This window comes from Dysidea avara, chromosome 1 (genome assembly GCF_963678975.1).
Source record: "Dysidea avara chromosome 1, odDysAvar1.4, whole genome shotgun sequence".
Lineage (NCBI taxonomy): Eukaryota > Metazoa > Porifera > Demospongiae > Dictyoceratida > Dysideidae > Dysidea > Dysidea avara.
The window spans coordinates 13,537,021-13,562,473 of record NC_089272.1 but is presented as its reverse complement, the minus strand read 5'-3'; the positions used below and the strand labels follow the sequence as shown (position 1 = coordinate 13,562,473).

Below are 25,453 nucleotides of genomic sequence, written 5' to 3'. Positions count from 1 at the left end.
ACACAGTAAAAAATTAACCATTTATCAACACAATCATCAACTACCATACAACAACACAACCAAAAATGTTTTGCAGTGCAACTTTCATTATCTGACTATCTACTAGTACTTAAACTAGGTTCTTGATTATTTATTTATTTATTTACTATTACTGGGCAGGCAGCTCTGCTGATATGCCCAGATCACTGGTGACAAATTACAGAAAGTATTAGCATTATTGGATGTGCATACTGTTTAAGTAGGGATCCCTCCTCCAAAAATGACATGCAACATCTAAAATTCTGCCTTCAAAAATCATCCTAAAGACATCTTACACAATGAAAATCAGCTTTACGGAATAATAATAGTCCATCTAACACCAAATACTGCATTAAAAAAAAAGAACACTAATACGTAGCCAGGTATAGAATTAAAAAATCACTAAACTTGGATTTTAGTCAGGCTTGCGCCAATTACTATATGCTGGCATAATTTCGAGCATAATAGGCTAGCAAAAGCATCAAGCATTATGCCAACATAATAGGACGATTTTCAAGAATTTTAATTAAAATGCACAATGCTCGCATGCCAAAAATACTGCACAGCATGAACACACTGCACATTATTACTGCATTTCATATCAAAAACCTTGTAGTGTTACTATTTTTACTATTTATTGAGTCACTATTCACACTTAATGGAAATAAGATTGAGATACTCTAATAGAGCAGTCACTTACTCTACAGCCTAGACATGTCTACTATGCTACAGGATCTCTGACAGCAGAATGCACCTGTATTATGCTATTGCTATTGTTGCATAACACTGAGAGTTATTCATACTCACTTGGGTAGGTTAAGGGCTGTAGCAATAATATCAATAGCATCATTCAGATCATTGGGTAGTGTGAACTGTGATGGATTAGTTAGATCGCTCAAGTCACTAGTGATGATGTCAAAATCAGTGATGTTAAATTCCTCTACAGTATCAGTAGGTCTTGCAGTAACAAGATTAAAAATATCATCAGTTTGTTGATGCAATGTCATAAACTCCACAATGTGACATTCATTGAGATCAATCATACCCCAAGTGATGTTAGCGAAACATTCACGATAAATGAATCCTGTAACATGAAAATCACATGACTAGCACATGGCAAATATCATGTTATCTATGCTAACTCCGTCTTTATGTTAGTATTGAAACTACTAATGAGATAAAATCGATGACAAATCTAAATAGTATTAGGGACTGTGGTATACACAATTCTCAGTCTACTATAAACTGGGAAAATTTTCAACTTTTAAAATTTTTTGCTGTTAAAAATTTTGACGTAACATATTTTCATTGTTTTGGCAAACGACAACAATTTATCACGGCAAATTCAAAACACAGTGTATCTAGTTTTTTAAGCGGAACGATGTCACAGCGATGCGTCAATGGTCTTGTGTATGTTTAAAAAGAGATAGCCACTATACATCCACACCTGCTAGCTACCAGAACACTACAGCAGCTCTGCTAGACCTGTGCTGGATTGATTGGTGTAAAGTGATAGTTATTGCCTTGTTGCACCTTGCCTGTAAGCCCACTGTTCAACCTGACAATACGAAGCCCTTCACAAGTGGGTGTCTACTGTGCTGAAGTGTGATGGATTTTAACTGTGCCCTAATCAACATTATTTGTGGGTGGTGGTAAAATTTCATTGTTTTAATTTTTTGTTGATATGATGAATGACGAAAATGTTTTGACTGTGAAATTTTCTTGATTAATGGTAGGTAATACTTTAGATTAGTAGTACAATATTTGATCAATATTAGATCGGAGTAAATACAGGCTCGTACACTATTATTATCAATTTCTGTCAAATGACAAGGGTTGCACAAAAGGCTGAGCCTGCAAATGTGCTCCCCACAAAAACAAACAATACAAAAATACAGGGACTATACACTATTACAAAGGCAATACAAAACAAAACAACACGTCAATATAATTCATGAAAGTTGCATTTTGTATTTCATGGGTAGCCTTGCTACAATGAAATACCCATGATATTCTTGGAATAAATTACTGTACCCATGAAAGAGCAATGAACGAGTACGTTTTCATGGCTTTTGTATGCCTGCACAACCAACGAATAACCTGTGAAATCCCATGGAAAACCATGAAATCCCATGGAAAACCATGAAATCCCATGGAAAACCTATGAAACATATTCCCATGGAAAACCTATGAAACATATTCATGGGATGGCCAAGTGTTTTTTTATGAGTGTAACTTCACAGGTTTTTCATGGGTTGTGCAGGCATACAAAAGCAATGAAAATTTACTTGTTCATGGCCCTCTCATGGGTACAGTAATTTATTCCAAGAATATCATGGGTATTTCATTGTAGCAAGGCTGCCCATGAAAAATACAAATTCCAATTTTCATGGGTACGTTCATAAGGTTTTCATAATATCATTGTGATTTTATGGTAATAGCATGGAGTAGTGTATACTGGCATAAATTATGCTGGTTGTGGTTGAGACAGTGCACCTTGTGTGTACAATAATAACCATCTATGATTCTTTAAGCTAATCTTCTAAGCCATTTGGCCTTTATTCCTCAGGATTTGGCATACATAACAGGAAAATCTCTTGTACCTGTGTACTATATGCACTATACATTTATGAGCATATACAATACAGTAGAAGGAAGTTGTGTGTTTAGCAAATGTTTCATCCTTACCAATGGAATTAGGACCACCTGGACACTTTTGAACAGCAACAGTACCATTAGTTGTGTTTGGCCACCATGTATTCCATATGGCATCAGTTTCAGCTACACAGAATGCTTCTAATATTGAACCTACAGTGTGAAGATGACAAGTACTCACTTGGTGTACTGTAGATATAATATACAAACAGCTATGTATTGTACACTAGGGGCGTAGGAAGATATTTAACTTATGGTTGCCCTACTACTAATAAGATCAACTTGATTTTCATCTCCAAAGACTGATTTCTAGTCACATTAAAATGGTACTGAAGGGTGGAATCAGCAACTTTGTTAGAATATAGTTATTAACTGATAAACAGTTAAATGACGGCTTATAATAATGCTAAACTTGACTGTTATATGATTGCTCTATTAGAGTATCTCAATCAGACTTGTATTCTATTATTGTAATGCACTGTATTGCACTTTTGTTTAAGTCTATGGAGGCCAAATCAAGGCAGATGGAATCACTGACAAGGTTTTAAATTTATTTATTAAGGCTTTACAGCACAAGTGCTGAAGGTCTGTAGGACATCTGGTCCTACAGCCTCTTGAAAATTGTTACAGAAAGTGTGTTTGAAAAGGTGGAGAAAGGAGAAAAAATCCATGACTGGACCTAGGCAACTTTGAACCTGCAGCCATCCGATTAATGCTCGAAGTTAGAAAAGGAAGGATGAGTGTTCTGGATAGGTATATTTATGGGTGCCAAAGCATGCATGGCACCCATGTCTCCTACGCCCCTGTGCACCAACATCAGAATCTTTGATCATAGTATGTGCATCTGTGATTTTACCTGCTGTATCATTGCAGCGAGTAACATCTTGTTGTCCGTTTTCAACTGTACTATATACATCAGGACAGACATCCTATTGAACAAGAGTAGACTATCTTCAGGAGTACATACGTTTACAGTACCTGTTCACAGTATTGACTGGTGCAGTCTAATTGTACATCTGGATAACCATCACTGTCGGAATCTAACCCACAAATTGTTCCATTACCAGAATAAGATGGTGACGTGCACTAAAATGAAGACACATATTGTATATGTACAGTTGTGTATATACAGTAATAAAATTCATGGGCAGCTACAGGAATTTAAGGAATGATGTCCAATCCAGATCTTCTGCATTATAGCTAATGCAAACAGTAGCATGCAATCAATCCAATCTAGGGTACTGGGATATGTCCTCACAGGGAAATTAAGTTATATCCACTAAAATGATTCTGCAGTTTATCAAATACATGATATATGCTTGACTGTTGTATTAGGTGACTGCTCTATTAGGTATCTTGTTCTTGCTCAGGGACTGCCATTGAAGGAAACTATATACTGAATTTTGGAAAATCACCCATATGGGCACATGTGAAATAATTAGAATTTTCATGTTTAGTGGGTTGCTAATAAGAGCAGGGCACAGTTTTGAAAATATTTCAAAATTTTTAAGGTATTGAGAACGGCTTACAACCATTAACAAGTAGATTTGCACTATAAAGTTTGTGATTTGATCATTAAATATCTTAGGTGTCAAATGTGCTGATATGGGTGATTTTCCAAAATTCGGTCACAATAGGTATCATGTGACTGTGTTGTCTGAAAAGATATAAATACATGAATAATAAACAATGAGTATGCAAACAGCACCTCTGCATACAATACATAATTCTGTGTTTCTCAAACTTAAAATCTAAAATTTTACAAGAACTGTATGTACATACACAATATGCACAGTACCTGACATGAATCATGAACACAAGAGCAAACAGGAACACTTGGACCAACACAAAGCTGGTTGATAACATTTTTGTTTACTTGAACAGGACAGAAACAACTTCCTAATAATAAAGAGAACTGTGACAAAAGCACCGTCAAGAGTACTTCTGATGACACTAACTTTCAAAACTGTACTAAATAATAATTATGGATAGTTAGCACTCATGCATATAATAGTGTACATGTTCATACTTACTGGAAGGTTGGAATCCAGTAACATTAACATCCTCAAAAGCCGATAAAACTTGTCTCACTCTATCAATCACATCAGATTTCAGTGTACTTTCTGCAACACTAATCAGTACTTCAACATATAGCAAACCATTCTCTTCAAAAATTTCATTGAGTTCTTCAATAATGTTATATCCTGCACTCATCAAAATGGAGTGTACCTAGAGTTATTCATCCATAATAAAGACATATTTTCATTCATTCATGCAATGTAGAGCCTACATATTTCATAAAAAATCACTTTTTGATTACTGAGGTGGCAAGTAATGCATCTGTTAGTTAATTATAGTCAATGTATCATGTGACTGGAATTTTCTTACAAATCCACAAAGCACAGTATGTAATCATTAGTCCGGCAAATTAAGAAATTTTCATCTAAGCTTGGATACATGACCCATTGGCATGATTTTGAACATCACAAGCTAGATTTTAATTAAAGTGCAATGAGTGTCTAAAGGAAGCACACAACGAATTGTTCTAGTCAGATTATCAACACTTTTGCAGAAAAATGAGATACCCTAATAGAGCAGCTGGTACTCTAATAAAACACCCAATTCTTCAGTATAATTTTGATTTTAGAGCATAACTTGAGCATCAGAGGCTTGAGTTTTAAGTATTGCTTGAAAGTGCATGCATTCAGAGATTTCAAAGTGACACTAGGGCATATATTTGAAATACGTACCTGGTTTGATACTGTACCTAATACATCAGTTGAAACAGTCATGTTGCTAACAGCTTGTTGAACTTCAACAGCAATGAATGGTGTAGCATCAAGGTCCATGGTGCAGTTAGTGAAGTCCACATCTTCCCATTCTCCATTAGAATTACACATTCTACCAATGTACACTCCTGACTGGAAACTGGGATGATACTCTGAACACCTCAAACGAGCCATCTGATTAGCACTCTGTATTCTCCACAACAATCCACCATAATGGGCTTCATGACAAACTGTATGATTGTAGAATACAAATGTGATGAATTAGAAATTCTTGTGACTGGTTTGCAAAAAAGGGTGTACCACACACATACACAAATTTCAAGCTGAAAAGCAGTTTATAGAACCAATGCAGTTATCCACTAATCATTAAACATTCAACTACAAACCACTGTGCGTAGCCATGAATCAGATAAACCTAGTTATTGAAACAGGTGAGTTATAGCATTAAGGAAATTTTTGAAGAAAAATAAAGTCACGATCTATTAACTTCACAATCAAATAATTATACGTCAAACATTTTTATAATCTGAAGCCACTAATACACAGGATAATTATATGCAACTATCTACCTGGTACTACTGTCAATGTAGTAGTCTTAAGAGCTGGTCTTCCAACATCAGTGTTAATGTAACACACATATACACCACTATCAACCACTGTTGGTTGACTGATCACTAGTTGATGATGTAGTCCTTCTGGTGTGAGGTTGATGTTATTGTTATCATCATCAGGTGATATGTCAGTGTTGTTGAGTGTCCATCTTACAGAAGCACCAATAATTGCTGGAGTACACTCTAAATGTACAGTTTGACCTTCAAACACAGTCAAATCAGTAGCTTCTACTTGTTGAACTGTAAAACAAAGAAGACAAAAGAGATGACATGTTAACTTATTCACAGTGGATTTATTTAAATACAATTTTATTAAATGACTCAAAGCCTATGCAATGACTATTATTCACACACATATGGTTACCATAATGTGGTTGACAGCTTGCGATGGAATCCTGATAATAATCAAACTCTGGCCATGGATCAGTGACAATAATGGTAACATTATTAGTCACTTCTGGTTCTGTAATGAGAAAAATAACTTAATACACAGTTAAAAAAAATTAGCTTACCAGGGCAGGTTGTCGGATGGGCACATGTTCCATTGACCAACACATGACCATCAGGACAAAAGCATCCTTCAGCACATCCACTAACACACGGCTGACTAGCTACCCTGTTATCACATGTTTGTGGACACAGTGAACCACAGTGTTGATATACTGTTCCAGCTGGGCAAGCAGCTATGGATTAAAAACAATATAATAGCAATACCTCATAACACATACAAGTTTAGTACTCACAGCAATTGAACTCTCTTAATATACTGGTAGGTAATATAATGCCATGAGAGGTGCAGATTGAGATATAAGTTGATAGACTACTGCAGTAACAGTCCTGCCGATCCTCCTCATTACAGAAGCAATAATCATGATAACAATCATCAATGAATGGGAATGGATCAACAATGCGGCTACAAGCAATAAATTGTGTTCCTAGAAGTACATCACATCTTGTCTTAGCCTCAACAGCATAGATGGCTGGACATGGTACGGGTGGGGGGGGAGCAGAGTTATTACAAGACTGCATCAGGTTATTAAAGTTCTGCCAGCTGATAGAAAACTGATGAGCAGTGATCATTACTTCTCCATTAGGTGAAGTGAAATCATCTCTTGGATTGCCATTGTAATTGCCACATAGTCCACAAAGCCTTTCACTCCACCTATCAGATACAGTCACAGACAAGCGATACTCTCCATCCCAAAAGATGTTTATACCAGCAGCTGACCACAGCACATGAAGGAACCCTCCAACTTTCACAACTTCTACATTGCCATTTTGCCACATTAGTTCATCATGACTGTTAATTTGAGGTGCACCATTAATTCTAACACTACCTTGTCTATCTAATATTATTTCAGTGTTGCCATTTGCTATGGAAATGTTGACTGACTGAATGTTGTACACATAGAGAGTCTGAGTAGCAGTGGTAATGGAGACAATGAATTCAGCACTGTTACATGTTTGTGCAAATATGTAAGTGCAGTTCCCTTGAAATTCATAATCTCGTAAATCAAAGGTCTGATAGTGCAGTCCACCAAATGCATGGCAAGTTGCAGTAGTAGTACTATTAGGGTCAATGTTATCAGGACAGATCTGTTCTTCACATTCAAAATATCCATCACGACAAGTGCACACAGTACTGCAGTTTGGTTGTATTCTATCACCTTCCTCATACTCTATTTCCATGTATGTACAAACTATGGATAATGAACAATAATACAGTAAATGTATCTTACATTTAAGTTGTTTTTATACAAACCTCAGTAGATGCACATGCATTTTATGTAAATGCAATATAATATGTGCGCTTAATTTGATGAATATAATCCTACAATTTTAAGACCATCTAAAATCGAATCTTCTGCGTTTATAAATTTCAGGGCAATACATTATATATATATATCAAAACTGATGGCTACTTGAGCTGCTAACTATCTATAAAAGATAAAATGTACTGCACATACAGACTACACAGTAAAGTGTGCTGTGTCATTAAGTGGTATACACAAAGTTATGTAATTGACCTGGACATGCTATTGGGTTAACACATCGTCCATTTAAGAACACCTGTCCATCAGGACAGAAACATCCTTCAGCACATCCTCCAAGACAATTTGATGTTCCAATATTATCACATGTCTGAGGACACAATGGACCACATTGTTGATATACCATCCCTGGTGGACATTCTGAGGGTATAGTGGTAGTAGTGTTAGATGTAGTATTAGTTGTTCCGCCAGTAGTAGTATTGCTTGTACCACCAGTAGTTGAATTGCTTGTACTGCCAGTAGTGGTATTGGCTGTACCAGTGGTCTCTGCAGAATACAAAAGAGTATAAGTCAAGCAATTGCACGCAGTATAATAACTAACCATTAGAGTCTCTCCATCTTGATATAACAACACCGATTCTGGCACAGGCACTTGCATATGTTGCAATACTGTTGTAGTAAAAGCTTTCTCTTAATGCTTCACTGCCATAACAATAATCAAATACACAACTTTCAATAAATGTGCTAGCATTTAACATATTATTGCAAGCCCTGAATTGATCTCCAGTTATTACACCACAACGTTCTTCAGCTTCATCCATAAGATCATCAGGACAGAGATCAGGAGCAGCTAGTCCACCACAGGTGTCATGAGTGCCATTGTTCCACACCCAGCTAAGGCCGAATGCATTTGGTGAAGTTTCAAGGTATCCATTTGGTGTTAAGAAGTCATCATCAGGATCACCATTATAATTACCACACAGTCCACATAATCTTCCTCTCCAACTTGTTGATACAGTCACTTCTACACGATATAGTCCATCCCATGAAACTCTTACACCAAGTTCAGTTAGTATTACATTGGGACGTCCTCCAACCCTAACTACTTCTACTCCACCAGATGTTAGGATTACTTCATCACCATTGTTGGCTTGTAGCCTGCCATTAATTGTAACTGTTCCTCCTCCTCCTCTTCCTAATAATATATCAAGGTTTTCACTAGGAACTACAACTCTCACTGTGTCTGTACAAGACACTTGTTCATTGTGTGCACCATTAGAGACAATAACTGCAAACTCAGACACATTACATGACTGGGTGAGAATGTATTCACACGTTCCTTGAAAGTCAAAGTAGCGTTGGTCAAATGTGTGATAGTGAGGATCACCAGATGCGATACAAGTTGGACCATTAAGGGAGTTGATATTGCGTGTTTCACACTGGAAGAATCCTTTCCGGCAAGTACACCTCGTTGAAATGTTTGGTTGTATTACTTCTCCTTCTTCATATTCAATACCATTATGGCTACATACTAAGTTAAAAATAGTTATCATAGTAATGGTATCATCAAAGTTATCATAGATACACAATGCGATTTATTATGATGGAAAATTTAGTATTTTTTGTATAATTATTTAATCTCCAAGGTTATAAACAAGACTGGTACTTTATATAACATTGATAAACATGTTATACAACTGTTTGCAGTACTTTACCTTTACCAAGCTAGTATTTATGTTTTCAAGGTAAAAAAACACATACCTACGTATGCCTGCACTGACTTAGAAATTGAGCCGAGACAAGCAGACCAAGCAGCAGTGAACTTAGATATATTACCTATGATTGTATATGCTTGAGTGTAGCGATATCTACTATAATATTATATGTGACCGGATTTGCGAAAAGGTACCTTTTTCACACACAAAATTTGACCCATTTTTTGAACTTTAAAGCTTCATAACTTTTTTATCATGACATATAATTGCTTGAAAGTTTCAATGAATGTAGCTACAGTATCTAGCTACATTTTGATGCTTAGAGCAAGTTAAACAGTATATGGAGTCAAGTATTACATCATTTTGTTTGCTGGTATGTCAAATGTGTGGAAAAGGTACCTTTTCGCAAATCCGGTCACATATGCTTGTTGTATATTAGTATTAATTAATTACACAGATTTTGGCAGAGAGAGCCAGATGCACTATTTGAACTATTTTCTGTACAGTCAAATTAAGGTCATAAAGTACTATATACATACATACTACAAGTACACAGAAAAATTTGGAATTTTCAACTAGAGTAGGGACCATAACACATTGATAAAAGTATTGAAACAAGTTGGAGTAGTGCATGATATTAAATCACAGTGAAACAATAAGAAGTGTTTATATTCCTACTGTGCTCAAGATTAGGGACCCGTTGATTTCGCCAGCAAATTTTTTGGCATAATGGGTGGGCAAAAGCAATGAGCAAAATGCTGGCATAATAGGTACAAGTTTTGTGAAGTGAAAATGAAAATTGCACAAAAGATCGAGATACTCTAATAGAACAGTCAGACGTGCTAAAATATCGACAATGCATAGCTAATTGTTACTGGAACAACAAGTGACAATCGAGATACCCTAATAAAACAGTCACACATGTTAAGCAATATTAGCTAGCTTCTTGCTTTACATGTTAGAAGTAATTGCTGATCGAGATACTCTAATAGAACAGTCACTTTAAGGCAAAACCGTAGCTTTGTAATTGGAAATATTCAATTAACAAAGATCAGTGCTGAGCAAAATGTATAATTCTTGAGCAAAATATGGAGCATAATAGGTGAAAAATAAAAGAATTGCTGGAAAGAAAAATAGGTGGAAAAAAAGCAAAATAGACTGGTCCCTACTCAAGATACCATAATGGAAATGCATAGTAGGGATATAACACTTCTTATTGTTTTACTGTGATTTAATATTGTGCACTACTCCAGCTTGTTTCAGTACTTTTTATCAATGTGCTATGGTCCCTACTCTAGTTGAAAATTCCAAATTTTTCTATGTACTTGTTTGTTAACTTTTTAAAAAATAACTATTATGACTGGTGAACCCATGCGTTCGCATCTGAAATGGCACCACGCGCCCCAAATTTCGTCTGAAAAGTGAAGTATCTATTGTGCTTTGTTGTCAGCTTCGTTCAACCTGTTACACAGCATTTCAAATCAAGAACTGTTTGAAAAGCACCTCTGCTATCAAAATAGCCACTATGACAAATACAGACGATTTCCATTCTTGTTTCCGTTTCGAAGGGAAGCCATCATGTGCTAACACCAAATTGACACTTTTCACTGTCAGCAAAGATGAATGAGACACAAAGGAGGACACTGGTAAGTCCATGAAGAATGTATTGTACGTACTACAGTATGCCAAAAGGCACCTGTCGGGCTGAAGCAACGTTGAACAATGAAAAAAATCAAGCCCGTAGTCTTAGCCGTTATTGAGTTACGCTTGTCTGAAGACATCAGTCAGTTACTCAGTCAGTCAGTAGAAAATTCCGTTAATAAATTTAAAAAAAATCTGTAGCAACTTGTTGAAAGCATTTTGGGTTGATCTGAAAACTTGCCTGGGCTTAGTTGTACCTAACCAATACTGCCTCAGTGTTGATAGGGAAAATTGAGGCTGGTTTTTGAGTGATCTTATCCAATGGGCCACGCCTACTCCTTTGTGGTCCCTACTATACACTACTATCGTAGTGTATGATACATCCATGAATGTGAATAATTATGTGATCACCACACAGCTTGTATGTACTGTTAAATGGCATACCTGGACATGCTATGGGATTTATACATGTCCCATTGTAATGCAATAAACCATCAGGACAGAAACATCCTTCTGCACATCCTCCAGGACAATTTGATGTTCCAATATTATCACATGTCTGAGGACACAATGGACCACATTGTTGATATACCATCCCTGGTGAACATCCTATTGGTGAAGGAAATAAGAACATAACATAAAAGGCTTAAAGCAAACAAACACACTGAGGTAAGCCAAAACAATTATATACACTAACTTGATGATCCGTTTGTTAGATTGGATATCGGTATCACTACACCACCTCCTGCACACACTGCAGCAAATATGGCTATACTGCTCTGATAGAAGTGTTCTCTGTCTCCTTCATTACCATAACAGTAGTCAAATATGCAGCTATCAATGAATGTGGTTGGACTAGCAATGTCATTGCAGGGACTGAATTGTTCTCCTTCTAGCACAGAACATCTCTCTACTGCAATGTCCATTATGTCAGCAGGACAAGGACCAGGAGTTGGTGGGTGATCTTGACAAACAGTGGATATGTTGGAGACAAGTAACCAACTAATACCAAACTCATTTGGATTACTAGCTAACATATTGTTTGGGGTCATGAAGTCATCATCAGGGTCACCATTAAAGTTACCACACAGTCCACATAATCTTCCTCTCCAACTTGTTGATACAGTCACCTCTACACGATATTGTCCATCCCATGAAACTTTCACACCAAGTTCATTTAGTAGTACATGAGGTCTTCCACCTACTCTAACAACTTCTACTCCACCAGATGTTAGTATTACTTCATCACCATTGTTGGCTTGTGGTATATCATTAATTGTAACTGTTCCTCCTCCTCCTCTTCCTAATAATATATCAAGGTTCTCACTGGGAACTACAACTCTCACTGCATCAGTACAAGACACAAGTGAATTGTGTGCATCATTTCTTACAATGACTGCAAAGTCCATACTATAGCAAGATTGAGTGAGGATGTATTCACAAGTTCCTTGAAAGTCAAAATATCTCATATCAAATGTGTGATAGTGAGGATCACCAGCTGCATAGCATGTTGGTCCATCAAATCTACATTCTTGTTCCTGACAGAGGAAGTGTCCATCTTGGCATGTACACCAGGTAGAACAGTTTGGCTGTATTTGATCTCCTTCATTGTACTTTATGCCGTTGTGACTGCATTCTATATATAATTACCCAGCAATGATAATGGAACAATATCTACTGTAGTACACAATTGTTAATGGTGTATGCTCTTGCCAATTTGGCACACTCTATGTAGTAGCAATAGCTATCTCTGTAACCAAGACTTAGAGATAGCTATCATTAACAAAAGTAGCCATCATATGGCGGTACATTATAAACCATGCAAGAAATAAAAAATAAAATAAAAAGGTGCACTAAGGCTAAAACAGACATGCCTGTAGGGATCTCATTTCTGGGATTACCAGATTTTTCTCAGACTAACACACAAGTGAATATTTGTTATTAGTTATTTATTATAAAATAGGTGAGTTAAATTGTTCTTAAAGTTGATAACTGTTGTATTACCAAGAAGACACTACTATATGCATCAATGGAAATGACCCTAGATTATTTCATCCTGGATGAGACATGACACATGTGAAACACCGAAAATGGAATAGACCATGAAGAAGCCAGCTGTGAGCTGTAAGAGAACTATGCACTTTAGAATAGTGTAAGGCACCTTTGAAAACAGTTAGTTGGGATTTCATTGTCTGGTTTTTACCAAAGTTCATGTAATAACTTAACGTAGCTGAGTTCCTTATTTTACAGTAAGTATTAAAATGTATTGTTACTACCAAGTAGTTCTAAGTATAGTAAAATCTTGATTCAGCAATTTGGCCAGTAGTTGCCATGAATTCAGCCTTCAATGGGTTTAACTTACAGCACATCCTGGTCTGGTCTGATGTACTACTAGCCAATATGTACATACACAATGCAGACATGTGACAAGACATTAATACCTGCACAAGCTATTGGATTAATACATCTTCCATTTAAGAATACTTGTCCATCAGGACAGAAACATCCTTCAGCACATCCTCCATGACAATTTGATGTTCCAATATTATCACATGTCTGAGGACACAATGGACCACATTGTTGATATACCATCCCTAGTGGGCATTCTGTGAATGAATACACATGCAGTATTATTGATGAACATATACCTTTTGTAGTTATAAGCCCTACATGCATATCGTATTGCCTCCAATTATGGACTGGCACTCAAGCAACTTTTACCCTGGTGAGACTAGCACCTATATGAGACTGGAATTTATTACAAGATCAGCAATTGCATTTGCTAATGCTATTCCTTATCACATAACACAGGTTCATGCTTCAAAGTCCATAAAATGCTATTTGCTAGAATTGTCACTGTGGGATTTCATATGTAATCTGGCATTTATTCAAAACCCAGTGTTGTAAAACTCTATATCCCTGGTGACCATGCACTTATATTGGACCAACCTTAATTCAAGACAATACAGTAGTCTGTGCAACTCTTGTTACGCAGACCATCCAAGCACTTGTGCACAAGCAACAAAAGGTGGTATTGGACAAGAAGGGTGTAGTTTATGTATTGTGATACGGATGACCTAGTCAAAAGTGACATGCACAATGTCTGCTTTTCTGTATGTATGTATTTATGACTAACTAACCTGATGATGTATTTGTTAGATTAGATATTGGTATCACTACACCACCTCCTGCACACACTGCAGCATATGTTGCTATACTGCTCTGATAGAAGTGTTCTCTGTCTCCTTCATTACTGTAGCAGTAGTCAAATATGCAGCTATCGATGAATGTGGTTGGGCTAGCAATGTCATTACAAGGACTAAATTGATCTCCTCCTAACACAGAACATCTCTCTACTGCAATGTCCATTATATCAGCAGGACAAGGACCAGGAGTTGGTGGGTACTCTTGACAAACAGTGGATATGTTGGAAACAAGTAACCAACTAATACCAAACTCATTTGGATTACTAGCTAACATATTGTTTGGGGTCATGAAGTCATCATCAGGGTCACCATTAAAGTTACCACACAGTCCACATAATCTTCCTCTCCAACTTGTTGATACAGTCACCTCTACACGATATCGTCCATCCCATGTAACTTTCACACCAAGTTCAGTTAACAGTACATGAGGACGACCTCCTACTCTAACAACTTCTACTCCACCAGATGTTAGTATTACTTCATCACCATTGTTGGCTTGTAGTAAACCATTAATTGTAACTGTTCCTCCTCCTCCTCTTCCTAATAATATATCAAGGTTCTCACTAGGAACTACAACTCTCACTGCATCAGTACAAGACACACGTGAATTGTGTGCATCATTTCTTACAATGACTGCAAAGTCCATACTATAGCAAGATTGAGTGAGGATGTATTCGCAAGTTCCTTGAAAGTCAAAATATCTCATATCAAATGTGTGATAGTGAGGATCACCAGATGCATAGCATGTTTGTCCATCAAATGTAAGGCGTTGCTGCTCACATATGAAGTTCCCATTTCGGCATGTACATCGGGCAGAACGGTTTGGCTGTATTTGATCTCCTTCACTGTACATTATGCCATTGTGACTGCATTCTGTATAGTATTAAAACAAGCTGGACAAATTACCCAACTGTGCATGTATTTGCAAAAACAATAAATTTGATCATTAATGTTTAAAGCATATCAATATTGTAAGTCTAAAAGTAGGGAACACCCTTTAATTTGCAATGTAGAAACTAACTATGTTGTAGTTTTACTTTTTTTGCAGCACACAAACACCCTGTAACTTTCAATACTTAGTGAAGGTGAATAGCAGATACCTTACTGTTACTTATGTACTTTATGCTTCTACAAACAGCAACCAAGAGAGTTTTCTCCTATTGCAACACTCTAAATTAAGAGCCTATATTAGAATTAATATGATTGCTCTATTACAAGGCATTGTTAACATATTTAGTTAGATATTCTATTACATGTAAAATAAAAAGGTGACTGTTCTATTAGAGAGTCATAGAGTATAACTAGTTACACACGTATGGATGTCATAACTGTTACTACATTTTTACTAGATTTCTGTTCTATACGATGCTTGGATTTCATGTTTTTGTGTTGCAACGTCTTGTCTAATTTAATTATTTAAGCTGACAATTTTTATAAAGTCTGCATAATAGATAAGAAAAGAAAGAAAAAAATTCTTGCACAAATCTTCTGCTTGGCCATTTCGCTCAATCTTGACATGTGACTGGATCTGTGAAAACCGGTCTTATTGCCCATGACAGTAGATTTCCAAGAACACAAAGACAAATGAATAAAGTATCAAACTGCACCATCAAAACCAGCTAGACTTGAGTGATCTGCTTTTGCTGGCTACTTTTCCCAAGCACAATGGTGATCTGTGCATGCGATTTGAGGCCTTGGTCAGCTTGGGGATGGCTGTATGCAGCTGTACAGCTTTGTGGTGTTTAATAAAATAATTGCTTTCATTTAGCCTATTTTGGGACCTGGATAGCCCATAGCTTGACCTAATTCATCCCTGTACCTTCCTGTTTAATACTTTCAAACACCTTCTAGTAGGGTCAAAAATTGTGGTTTCGTGACCAACCTCTGGCTAACAAAGTTTGATGGTTTAATATTGTACTTTAGGGTATTTTAAACAAAATGGGCTGCCACGCCGCTTTTTAAAGTCCGGGGAAAGTTCGGTAGAACCAAAAGTCCAAAATGGCTACTAACTGACATGCGCAAAATTAAAAATAATGATAAAAATTCAAATGTGACCAGGCCTGCAATAATAGGGCATGTGGGCGCATGATTTTGCCTACTTTTTTACACTTTCATCACTCATAACATTTTGTACCATTATGCTATGGCATTGCAATTTTCAGCTCTTAGTAAGCATTTAATTGGCATCATGGTGCAAGTTACAGAATGAAAATATACATTTCCAATACTGAGATATGACCTATAGAGTGATGGGGTGTAGTTTGTGCCCACATGCCCTGTTTTCGCAGGCCCGGTCACAAATAAAGGTTCTTTTAAAACTAATTTGGGGTCAAGCAATCCATTTCTGATGTTATTTTTGTGATTGGATGTTCTGTTAATGTAAAATTTTAAGAATTTTGCTCAATAATATGTAATATAAACAGTGTGCTAAGTCTAATTCAAGGTTCATCCAATGACTCCAACTCATTTGATGATTCAGGTTCAGTATCAAAATCAGATTCAAATTCAGATGCAGCTTCAGATTCAGCTCTGAATTGGCAAAGTCATAGCCATCCTGTCACACTGATGGGACTGGAAGTGAAATTGTAAGGGCAGGTTTGTGTGGCGCACTGGCCATTCACCAATTCCCAAACATGACCTATAGGAGAGGGATGTCTTCTCAGGTCAGGGTGGCACTGAACATAGGCTAAAAAGTTGGCACATTTGATATGCTGCTCAAGATTGTCATCATCAGGAAGCAAACGTACCGAAGAGTTTTTCTTTAGGCTTTTCCATTTGGTTGCACAGGCTAGATTCAGAGAGGACTTTTGTGTGTCTCCATAGATGTAGCGGATAACAAAGGACTTAAGGTCATTCAAGACATTATCACTCAGCAGAAGGCCTTTTCTACACTTTGAGATGAGGCTACTGGCCTCAGTACTTTTTGACAATTTCTCATAGAGGGATATCTTGCTGTGCCCAGAAAAACAGCTGTTGGCATCACAGCCAGACAAGACACAAAAAGGTATAAGAGATTTGGCAAAATATTCAGTACACATGCCTCAGCAGAAAAAAATTTGCTTCTTAGAGGTATTATAATACCTGGAATGTCATGTGAAATGGCTGCAGCCTGAATGTACACATCTGTGTCTTCTGCATCGATTACTATGAGATTGCTATAACCAGGTGATATCGATCTTAGAGCTGCATAAACAGATAGTATAATTGTGTCAGCCCCACCCTGGCTAAAACTCAGGCTTTCTTTGGTGTCACCAGTTGACAGACTCACTCAGTCCTCACCCACTGAGTAGACTAGTTCCTGACTGATAGACTTAGACAGTTCTGAGAGCTGATGAGTTTTGATTAGAGCCTGGAGGCATTTCTTGTTGCCAGCAGTGCAGAGAATTGTCTTGAATTGCAGACCATGGGAAATAGATCAGCTGGCTTCATATATACATTGGGTATGGGACCTTGACCCTGAATGCACAATTCACGCTTATCTTTGATCAGTGGACTCAGCATAGTCATGGGGATCATTGATGCAGATGATGGTGGTAATACTGACATGCTGTGCCAGGATCACAGACCCTATTTTGTTGGTGTAGTCACCCCAAGTGTGTGGAGGCCCATCATTCTTGACACATAGGTGATGCTAGGCACTACATCTTGTCCACTAATGCTGTGTAGGAGTTGACATCAAGAGGCAGTAATGCTAACTTCTGCAGAAGTTTGCTCTTTTGAGTCTTTCTGAAAGTACCATTGGAATTGAACAGTGTTAGGTATTCTTCAGATATACGATGTTTCATAAGCTCAGGTAGAAACAGTAGACCATTGACATCAACATGGATGCTAGTATCCTGCTATCCATTTCTCCTTGTTTTATTTTTAGTGTGTTTTCAGAGACTTTTCTTGATGGAATCCCTGCAAAGGTGAGATGTGAATTACGTTTTATGCAATCATGGATGGATTTTTCTTTAGAATAGATGCGCTCATCCATGAAAATTTTTATCGGCTGGGTCTCCCCATCTTGCTTGGCCATCTTGAAGTCTGAAATGAGCTCAGGTGTAGCTGGAATAGCTAATTGTGAGGTTCTTAGAGCAGGCAATACCGGATCAAATGGAAAGCAATATTAAAGCATGATGTTAGATCTTGTACAGCTTGCCCATCTCTGTGCATACATGCTGGAGTATATTCCTCGTGCTTTTGAGAGAGTTACTTTCTATTCACCTGAGCAGCTTGAATTCAACCAATGTTGTTGACAATTTTTTGGCATTAGCCATTAATTGCTTCTCATTGCAAAGAATTGACAGTCAGCTAGTTTTAGTCAGCTAACTCTGTCAAGGGGGCCGTGTACTGTCAAGAGGGATACTATTGACTGTGGAGCTGAAAGAACAAGGCTTAATCACTGTAAACAGCTAGCTAATTGTTTGTTCCGGTAGCTACCAAACTTAAATTTCTAGGTTATAGGAACATCCAATCACAAAAATAACATCAGAAATAGATTCCTTGACCCCAAATTAGTCTAAAAGGAACCTTTATTTGAATTTTTATCATTATTTTATTTTTGCGCATGTCAGCTAGTAGCCATTTTAGACTTTTGGCTCTACTGAACTTTCCCCGGACTTTAAAAAGTGGCGTGGGAGCTCATTTTGTTTAAAATACACTAAAGTGCAATATTAAACCATCAAACTTTGTTAGCCAGAGGTTGGTCACGAAACCACAGTTTTTTACCCTACTATTCTTGCCCTACTCCAGGCCCACACCTCCCTGGAGCTTGCCTGATAGAGTTAACCTCGGTTTAAAAACTATCATAAATGGTGAAAACGTAGCTGTTGGCTACTTGTACAATAGATGCTCTGGAAGGTAAGGAATTGGTGTAAAATGTGTGAAAATTTGGTGCACATAACTTCAACCATTGGCAAGTTACTCACATGCATGTACACACACTTGCTTGCCATATGTGCCTGCTATATACTTCTGGTGGAAAACTCCACCACAAAGGTATTGTATTTTGTATACTCCTAGGCTGTATCTTGTGTTGTTCGCAGGCTGTGACCCAGTCTGGGAAAACCAGTCATATCGCCTATTTAAAAGTATCGAGAAATGCTTGTTTTAAGTACATGTGTGTGTGTGTGTGTGTGTGTGTGTGTGTGTGTGTGTGTGTGTGTGTGTGTGTGTGTGTCCATAACATACTGCGTAAGTACATATAAATTTGTTCCCTTTGGAGAAGGGGGTGCGGAGCTATTCAGGCATGATATTTGTGGCATTGACACTAACGTGACAAACTAATGTCAGGATACGTGGGCTAATGCAGTCTGTCAATAATGTCAATGTCAAGCAAGTATACACACATACCTTGACAGAGAACTGGGCTGATGCATTCTCTGTTTGATTGCACTTGACCATTAGGACAGAAGCATCCTTCAGCACACCCTCCTTGGCAATTTAATGTTCCAACATTATCACATGTCTGAGGACACAATGGACCACATTGTTGATATACCATCCCTGGTGAACATTCTATGGACAAAAACAGTAACATTGATGATTACAGTATTATTTGAAATGGCAAGGTCACTCTGTGCACTATGTGTACATGTGTAACACTAACCTGATGATGTATTCCTAATGTTAGGTATCACTACACCTCGTTTTGCACATACTGCAGCATATGTTGCTTTACTGCGCTGATAGAAGTATTCTCTGTCTCCTTCATTACTGTAACAGTAGTCAAATATGCAGCTTTCAACAAATGTAGTTGGGCTAATAACACCAGTGCATGGATTAAACTGTTCTCCTTCCAGCACAGAACATCTCTCTACTGCAATGTCCATTATGTCAGCAGGACAAGGATCAGGAGTTGGTGGGTACTCTTGACAAACAGTGGATATGTTGGAAACAAGTAACCAACTAATACCAAACTCATTTGGATTACTAGCTAACATATTATTTGGAGTCATGAAGTCATCATCAGGATCACCATTATAGTTACCACACAGTCCGCATAATCTTCCTCTCCAACTTGTTGATACAGTCACCTCTACACGATATTGTCCATCCCATGTAATTTTCACACCGAGTTCATTTAGTAGTACATGAGGTCTTCCTCCTACTCTAACAACTTCTACTCCACCAGATGTTAGTATTACTTCATCACCATTGTTGGCTTGTAGTATACCATTAATTGTAACTATTCCTCCTCTTCCTAATAATATATCAAGGTTCTCACTAGCAACTACAACTCTCACTGAATAAGTACAAGTGGCTACAGAATTACATCTGCTGTTTGCAACAATGACTGAAAAGTCCATAGTATCACAAGGTTGTGAGAGTATGTATTCGCAGTCTCCTTGAAAGTTGAAATATCTCATGTCAAATGTGTGATAGTGAGGATCACCAGATGCATAACAAGTTGGTCCATCAAATCTACAGTCTTGCTGTTTACAACGGAAGTGTCCATCATGACAGGTACAACGTGCAGAACAATTCGGTTGAATGTGATCACCTTCTTCATATGTAATTCCATTATGCCTGCACACTGTTTAAATAAAGCTCAAATCATAGTGTAAGTATAGTAAATACCATTTCAGATAATAAAATACATTAGCACTAGCAGTACATAATTACTTTAAAACTAATGAAATATCTTACAAGCACACGTGTAGCAACAATAACTCTACTAAAATTACCTGGACAAACAATTGGATCTACACATCGTCCATTTGACAACACTAGACCATCTGGACAAAAACATCCTTCAGCACACCCACCATGACAATCAGATGTGATGTTGTTTGTGCAGGTTCGTAAACATAGTGACCCACACTGTTGATAAACCATTCCTGATGGACACTGGATTGCTACAAAACAAGTGAAAAGAGTACATAGACTGATGATTATCTTAGCACTAAAATTTACTTACGGCAAAATTCATGTCTCCATTTCTGTAAAATCACACCAAATTGTGTACAAACCCGAGCATAGGCAGCCAAACTCTCACAATAGCAATCTTCTCTATCACCGGCATTACAATTGCAGTAGTCATAGACACAGCTCTGAATATAATCAGTAGGATTAACAAGAGCATTACAAGTACTAAAGTACTCTCTTTGTAGTTCAGTACATCTTTGTTGTGCTGTTGCCATTATATCTGCTGGACAGAGATCAGGGGGAGGGAGTCCTCCACAAGTATCACGGATGCCATCATTTGTTACCCAACTGTGAGCAAAAACATTTGGTGAAGTTACAAGAATGTTATTGGAAGTCATAAAGTCATCTGTTGGATCATCATTATAATTACCACACAGTCCGCACAGTCTTCCTATCCAACTTGTTGATACAGTGACATCAACACGATACAGTCCATCCCATGATACCTTTACACCACTTCTGCTCAACAGTACAAGAGGACGCCCACCTATTCTAAGCACTTCTACTTCACCAGCTTGTAGAATTAACTCATCACCATTGTTTTCTTGTAGTCTACCATTAATTGTAACTGCTCCTCTCCTTCCAAACAATATGTCCACATCCTCACTAGGAATTATGACTCTCACCGAATCAGTACAAGACACACGTGAATTGTGTGCAGTGTTAGAGACCAGGACAGAGAATTCACTGCTGTTACATGGTTGAGTGAGGACATATTCACAATCTCCTTGAAAGTCAAACTTTCTTGAATCAAAGGTGGTGTAATGAGGGTCACCCCAGGCATAACAGGTGGCTCCATTGGTGATACATCTTTGAGATTGACATAAGAACTGTCCATTATTACAAACACATCTTGTACTGCAGTTTGGTTGAACCATATCTCCTTGGCTGTATCGTGTGCCCATGTATATGCACTCTGCAATAGAATATAAATGATGGTAAAGTGGTATTTTGTATACCAAAAGTACACATGTGTGGGCGGATCTAACAACCTGGCTACCATGTACTATAAAGTGATGTTAATTAACAAATGTTAAACTATGTAGATAGACTATGTATTCTAAGCTTTGTTATAGGTCATGGTACTGCCTAATTATTCTTGACAGGCAAATAATAGTTTGTTCACGTTCACCTGAGCCCTCGTTTCTTATTAATAACTCTTGTTACATGCGCCAACTGCCCAAACATTTAGTAGTACTGTGAAGCCCTTTAAATGCTAGAACTGTTTATCATAAAATGCTTTGACACAGGCAAGAACCAACGAGTTACAAAGATTTCAAAATATCCCATACAATTAGTATAGACCATTCAGATGCGCAAAAATGTTTACAACATGAAAACATGCTCGTTCCTGTACAAAACCATTGGGAGCAAACAAAAGTTCACCTCTTTGATATTACTAAATTTGGCAGGGGCTCAGGTGAATGCATACTAACTATATAAGGAATTAGGTTTACAGTTGCTACCACTTAGCATTGCCAAACTTAATGACTTATTACATACCAGAGCATGTTAATGGTTCAATACATCTTCCATTAGATATTACTTGTCCGGCAGGACAGAAACATCCTTCAGCACATCCACCATGACAATTTGATATTCCAATATTATCACATGTCTGAGGACACAATGGACCACATTGTTGATATACCATCCCTGGTGGACATCCTGAGGATGTATCTACAAAAATAAAGCACGGTCAGTTTAAAAAGTGTTATACAATAGCATGGTACTTAGTAACTAACTAGTGAAGTTTCTCCATGGCAACACTACACCAATGTGTGCACAAGCTGAAGCATATGCAGCTAAACTTCCATGATAGTACTGTTCTCTGTTTACTTCATCATCTGTATAGCAGTAATCATAGACACAGCTCTCTATAAATGTTCCAGGGTCAACTAAGTCAGTACAAGCAACAAAAGTATCTCGTCGTAATAAACTACAACTCATTTGAGCTTCTGCTAAGCGGTTGGCAGGACAAGGTCCAGGTGTTGGTGGATGATCTTGACAAACTGTGGAAATATTTGAAGGATGTAACCAACTGATGCCAAAGTCATTTGGATCAGTGACTGTAAGGTTGTTAGGAGTTATAAAGTCATCATCAGGATCACCATTATAATTACCACACAGTCCACATAATCTTCCTCTCCAACTTGTTGATACAGTAACTTCTACACGATATTGTCCATCAAAGGAAATTCTAACCCCCAGATCAATTAGTATCACATTGGGACGACCTCCTACTCTAACAACTTCCACTCCACCAGATGTTAGTATTACTTCATCACCATTGTTGGTTTGTGGTATACCATTAACTATAACAGTTCCTCCTCCTCCTCTTCCTAATAATATATCAAGGTTCTCACTAGGAACTACAACTCTCACTGAATAAGTACATGTAGCTCTAGAATTACACCTGCTGTTGCCTACAACTACTGAAAACTCCATGCCATCACAAGGTTGTGAGAGGATGTATTCACAAGCTCCTTGAAAGTCATAATATCTCATATCAAATGTGTGATAGTGAGGATCACCAGATGCATAACAAGTTGGCCCATTAATAGTACAAAGTTGTGGCTCACATTGGAAATATCTGTCATGGCAAACACACCTCGTGGAGCAGTTGGGAGAAATATGATCACCTTCATTGTACTGTACACCCAAGTGATTGCATACTGGTAGAAACAATCATGTGTAATGTCATTTATTGCATACACAACTGACATGAGCACAATGAATCATTACAGTAAGTGCATACTAAAGGCTAAAACTGTTGTTGTGCATTATATGCTAAATATTTCTTTGCTAGATAAGAAGATTAAAACTAAAGAGCCTTACCAGGACAAGCTATTGGATCAATGCATCTTTCATTAGATAGTACTTGTCCATCAGGACAGAAACATCCTTCAGCACATCCTCCTTGGCAGTTTGATGTTCCAATATTATCACATGTCTGAGGACATCTTGGACCACACTGCTGATATACCATCCCTGGTGGACACTGGATAGCTGCAAAATTAAACCAAGATGGCAATATCACACCCTGAACACTATTGATGATATGTAAGTGACATCAGTAGCTGTTACAATACATATAGTGTGTACCAATACATATAGTGTGTACCGATACATGGATACAGGTTGTTACACATGGTCAAATTACACTGTAATGTACACACAATGCACAATACACATTGCATATACATGCATGCATACCACAGACAGTATCTCTCCAGTTATTGATTACTATCCCATTATTAGCACATGCTCCAGCATAGTTGGCTAAAATGTTACAGAAGCATTCCTCTCGATCTGCTTCATTGCAGAGGCAATAATCATAGATGCAGTCGTTTATAAATGGTGCTGGATCAACCATGCTATTGGCCACAGCAAACATCTCTTGTTGTAGAATAGTACATCGTTCTTGAGCTTCAGACATGATACTTGTTGAACATGCTGGAGGAGGTGTGAGGTCTCCACACAATTCATTGTCACTGTAAACTGCCCAGCTGAGGCCAAAACTGTTTGGTGATGTAAGAAGAATTCCTTCTGGATTTTGGAAGTCATCAGAAGGATCACCATTGTAGTTACCACATAGTCCACATAGTTGTCCAATCCAAGCAGAAGATACTGTAACTGTCACTCTAGTAGAACCATCGAAGAATATTTCTATACCACTAGAAAGGAAGACACGAGAATGGCCACCAATTCTGGTCACAGTAACACCATCAGACTGCATTATTGTACTGTCAGTAGTGGTGGATTGTAGCCTGTCATTTATGGTAACTGAACCTCTTCTACCCAACACTATTTCAAGATTCTCATTGGGAACAACAACTCTGACTGACTCAGCACAAGACACGTATGGATTATGTGCACTATTGGTGGCTGTGATAGAGAATTCACTGCTGTTACAAGGTTGGGCCATTACATATTCACAAGTTCCTTGAAAGTCAAATGTACGCAGATCAAAAGTGCGGTAGTGTGGATCACCAGATGCATAGCAGGTAGCACCATCTAGTAGGCATGGTTGAGACTGACATCTAAACTGTCCATTACGACAGACACATCTTGATCCACAGTTTGGTTGTATTTGGTCACCTTCTTCATACACAATACCCATGTGTGTACACACTG

At 37.7% G+C, this 25,453-nt stretch overlaps 1 protein-coding gene across 1 annotated transcript in view; it reads right to left on the bottom strand.

Annotated features, from left to right (window-relative positions):
- Positions 1-25,453, bottom strand: part of LOC136259048 (IgGFc-binding protein-like) — a 67,033-nt gene that overhangs the window by 14,226 nt on the left and 27,354 nt on the right. The window contains exons 22-46 of the mRNA XM_066052496.1: positions 24,533-25,450; positions 24,155-24,325; positions 23,062-23,991; positions 22,820-22,996; positions 21,309-22,232; positions 21,076-21,246; positions 19,998-20,924; positions 19,742-19,906; positions 14,342-15,280; positions 13,643-13,807; positions 11,899-12,837; positions 11,646-11,810; positions 8,447-9,376; positions 8,101-8,391; positions 6,817-7,773; positions 6,586-6,756; positions 6,438-6,536; positions 6,032-6,313; positions 5,424-5,692; positions 4,707-4,902; positions 4,472-4,572; positions 3,652-3,759; positions 3,530-3,602; positions 2,707-2,826; positions 826-1,102 (exon numbers count right to left, since the gene is read on the bottom strand). Coding sequence (XP_065908568.1) covers positions 826-1,102; positions 2,707-2,826; positions 3,530-3,602; positions 3,652-3,759; positions 4,472-4,572; positions 4,707-4,902; positions 5,424-5,692; positions 6,032-6,313; positions 6,438-6,536; positions 6,586-6,756; positions 6,817-7,773; positions 8,101-8,391; positions 8,447-9,376; positions 11,646-11,810; positions 11,899-12,837; positions 13,643-13,807; positions 14,342-15,280; positions 19,742-19,906; positions 19,998-20,924; positions 21,076-21,246; positions 21,309-22,232; positions 22,820-22,996; positions 23,062-23,991; positions 24,155-24,325; positions 24,533-25,450 — 10,465 coding nt within the window. The remainder of the gene's footprint in view (positions 1-825; positions 1,103-2,706; positions 2,827-3,529; positions 3,603-3,651; positions 3,760-4,471; positions 4,573-4,706; positions 4,903-5,423; positions 5,693-6,031; positions 6,314-6,437; positions 6,537-6,585; positions 6,757-6,816; positions 7,774-8,100; positions 8,392-8,446; positions 9,377-11,645; positions 11,811-11,898; positions 12,838-13,642; positions 13,808-14,341; positions 15,281-19,741; positions 19,907-19,997; positions 20,925-21,075; positions 21,247-21,308; positions 22,233-22,819; positions 22,997-23,061; positions 23,992-24,154; positions 24,326-24,532; positions 25,451-25,453) is intronic.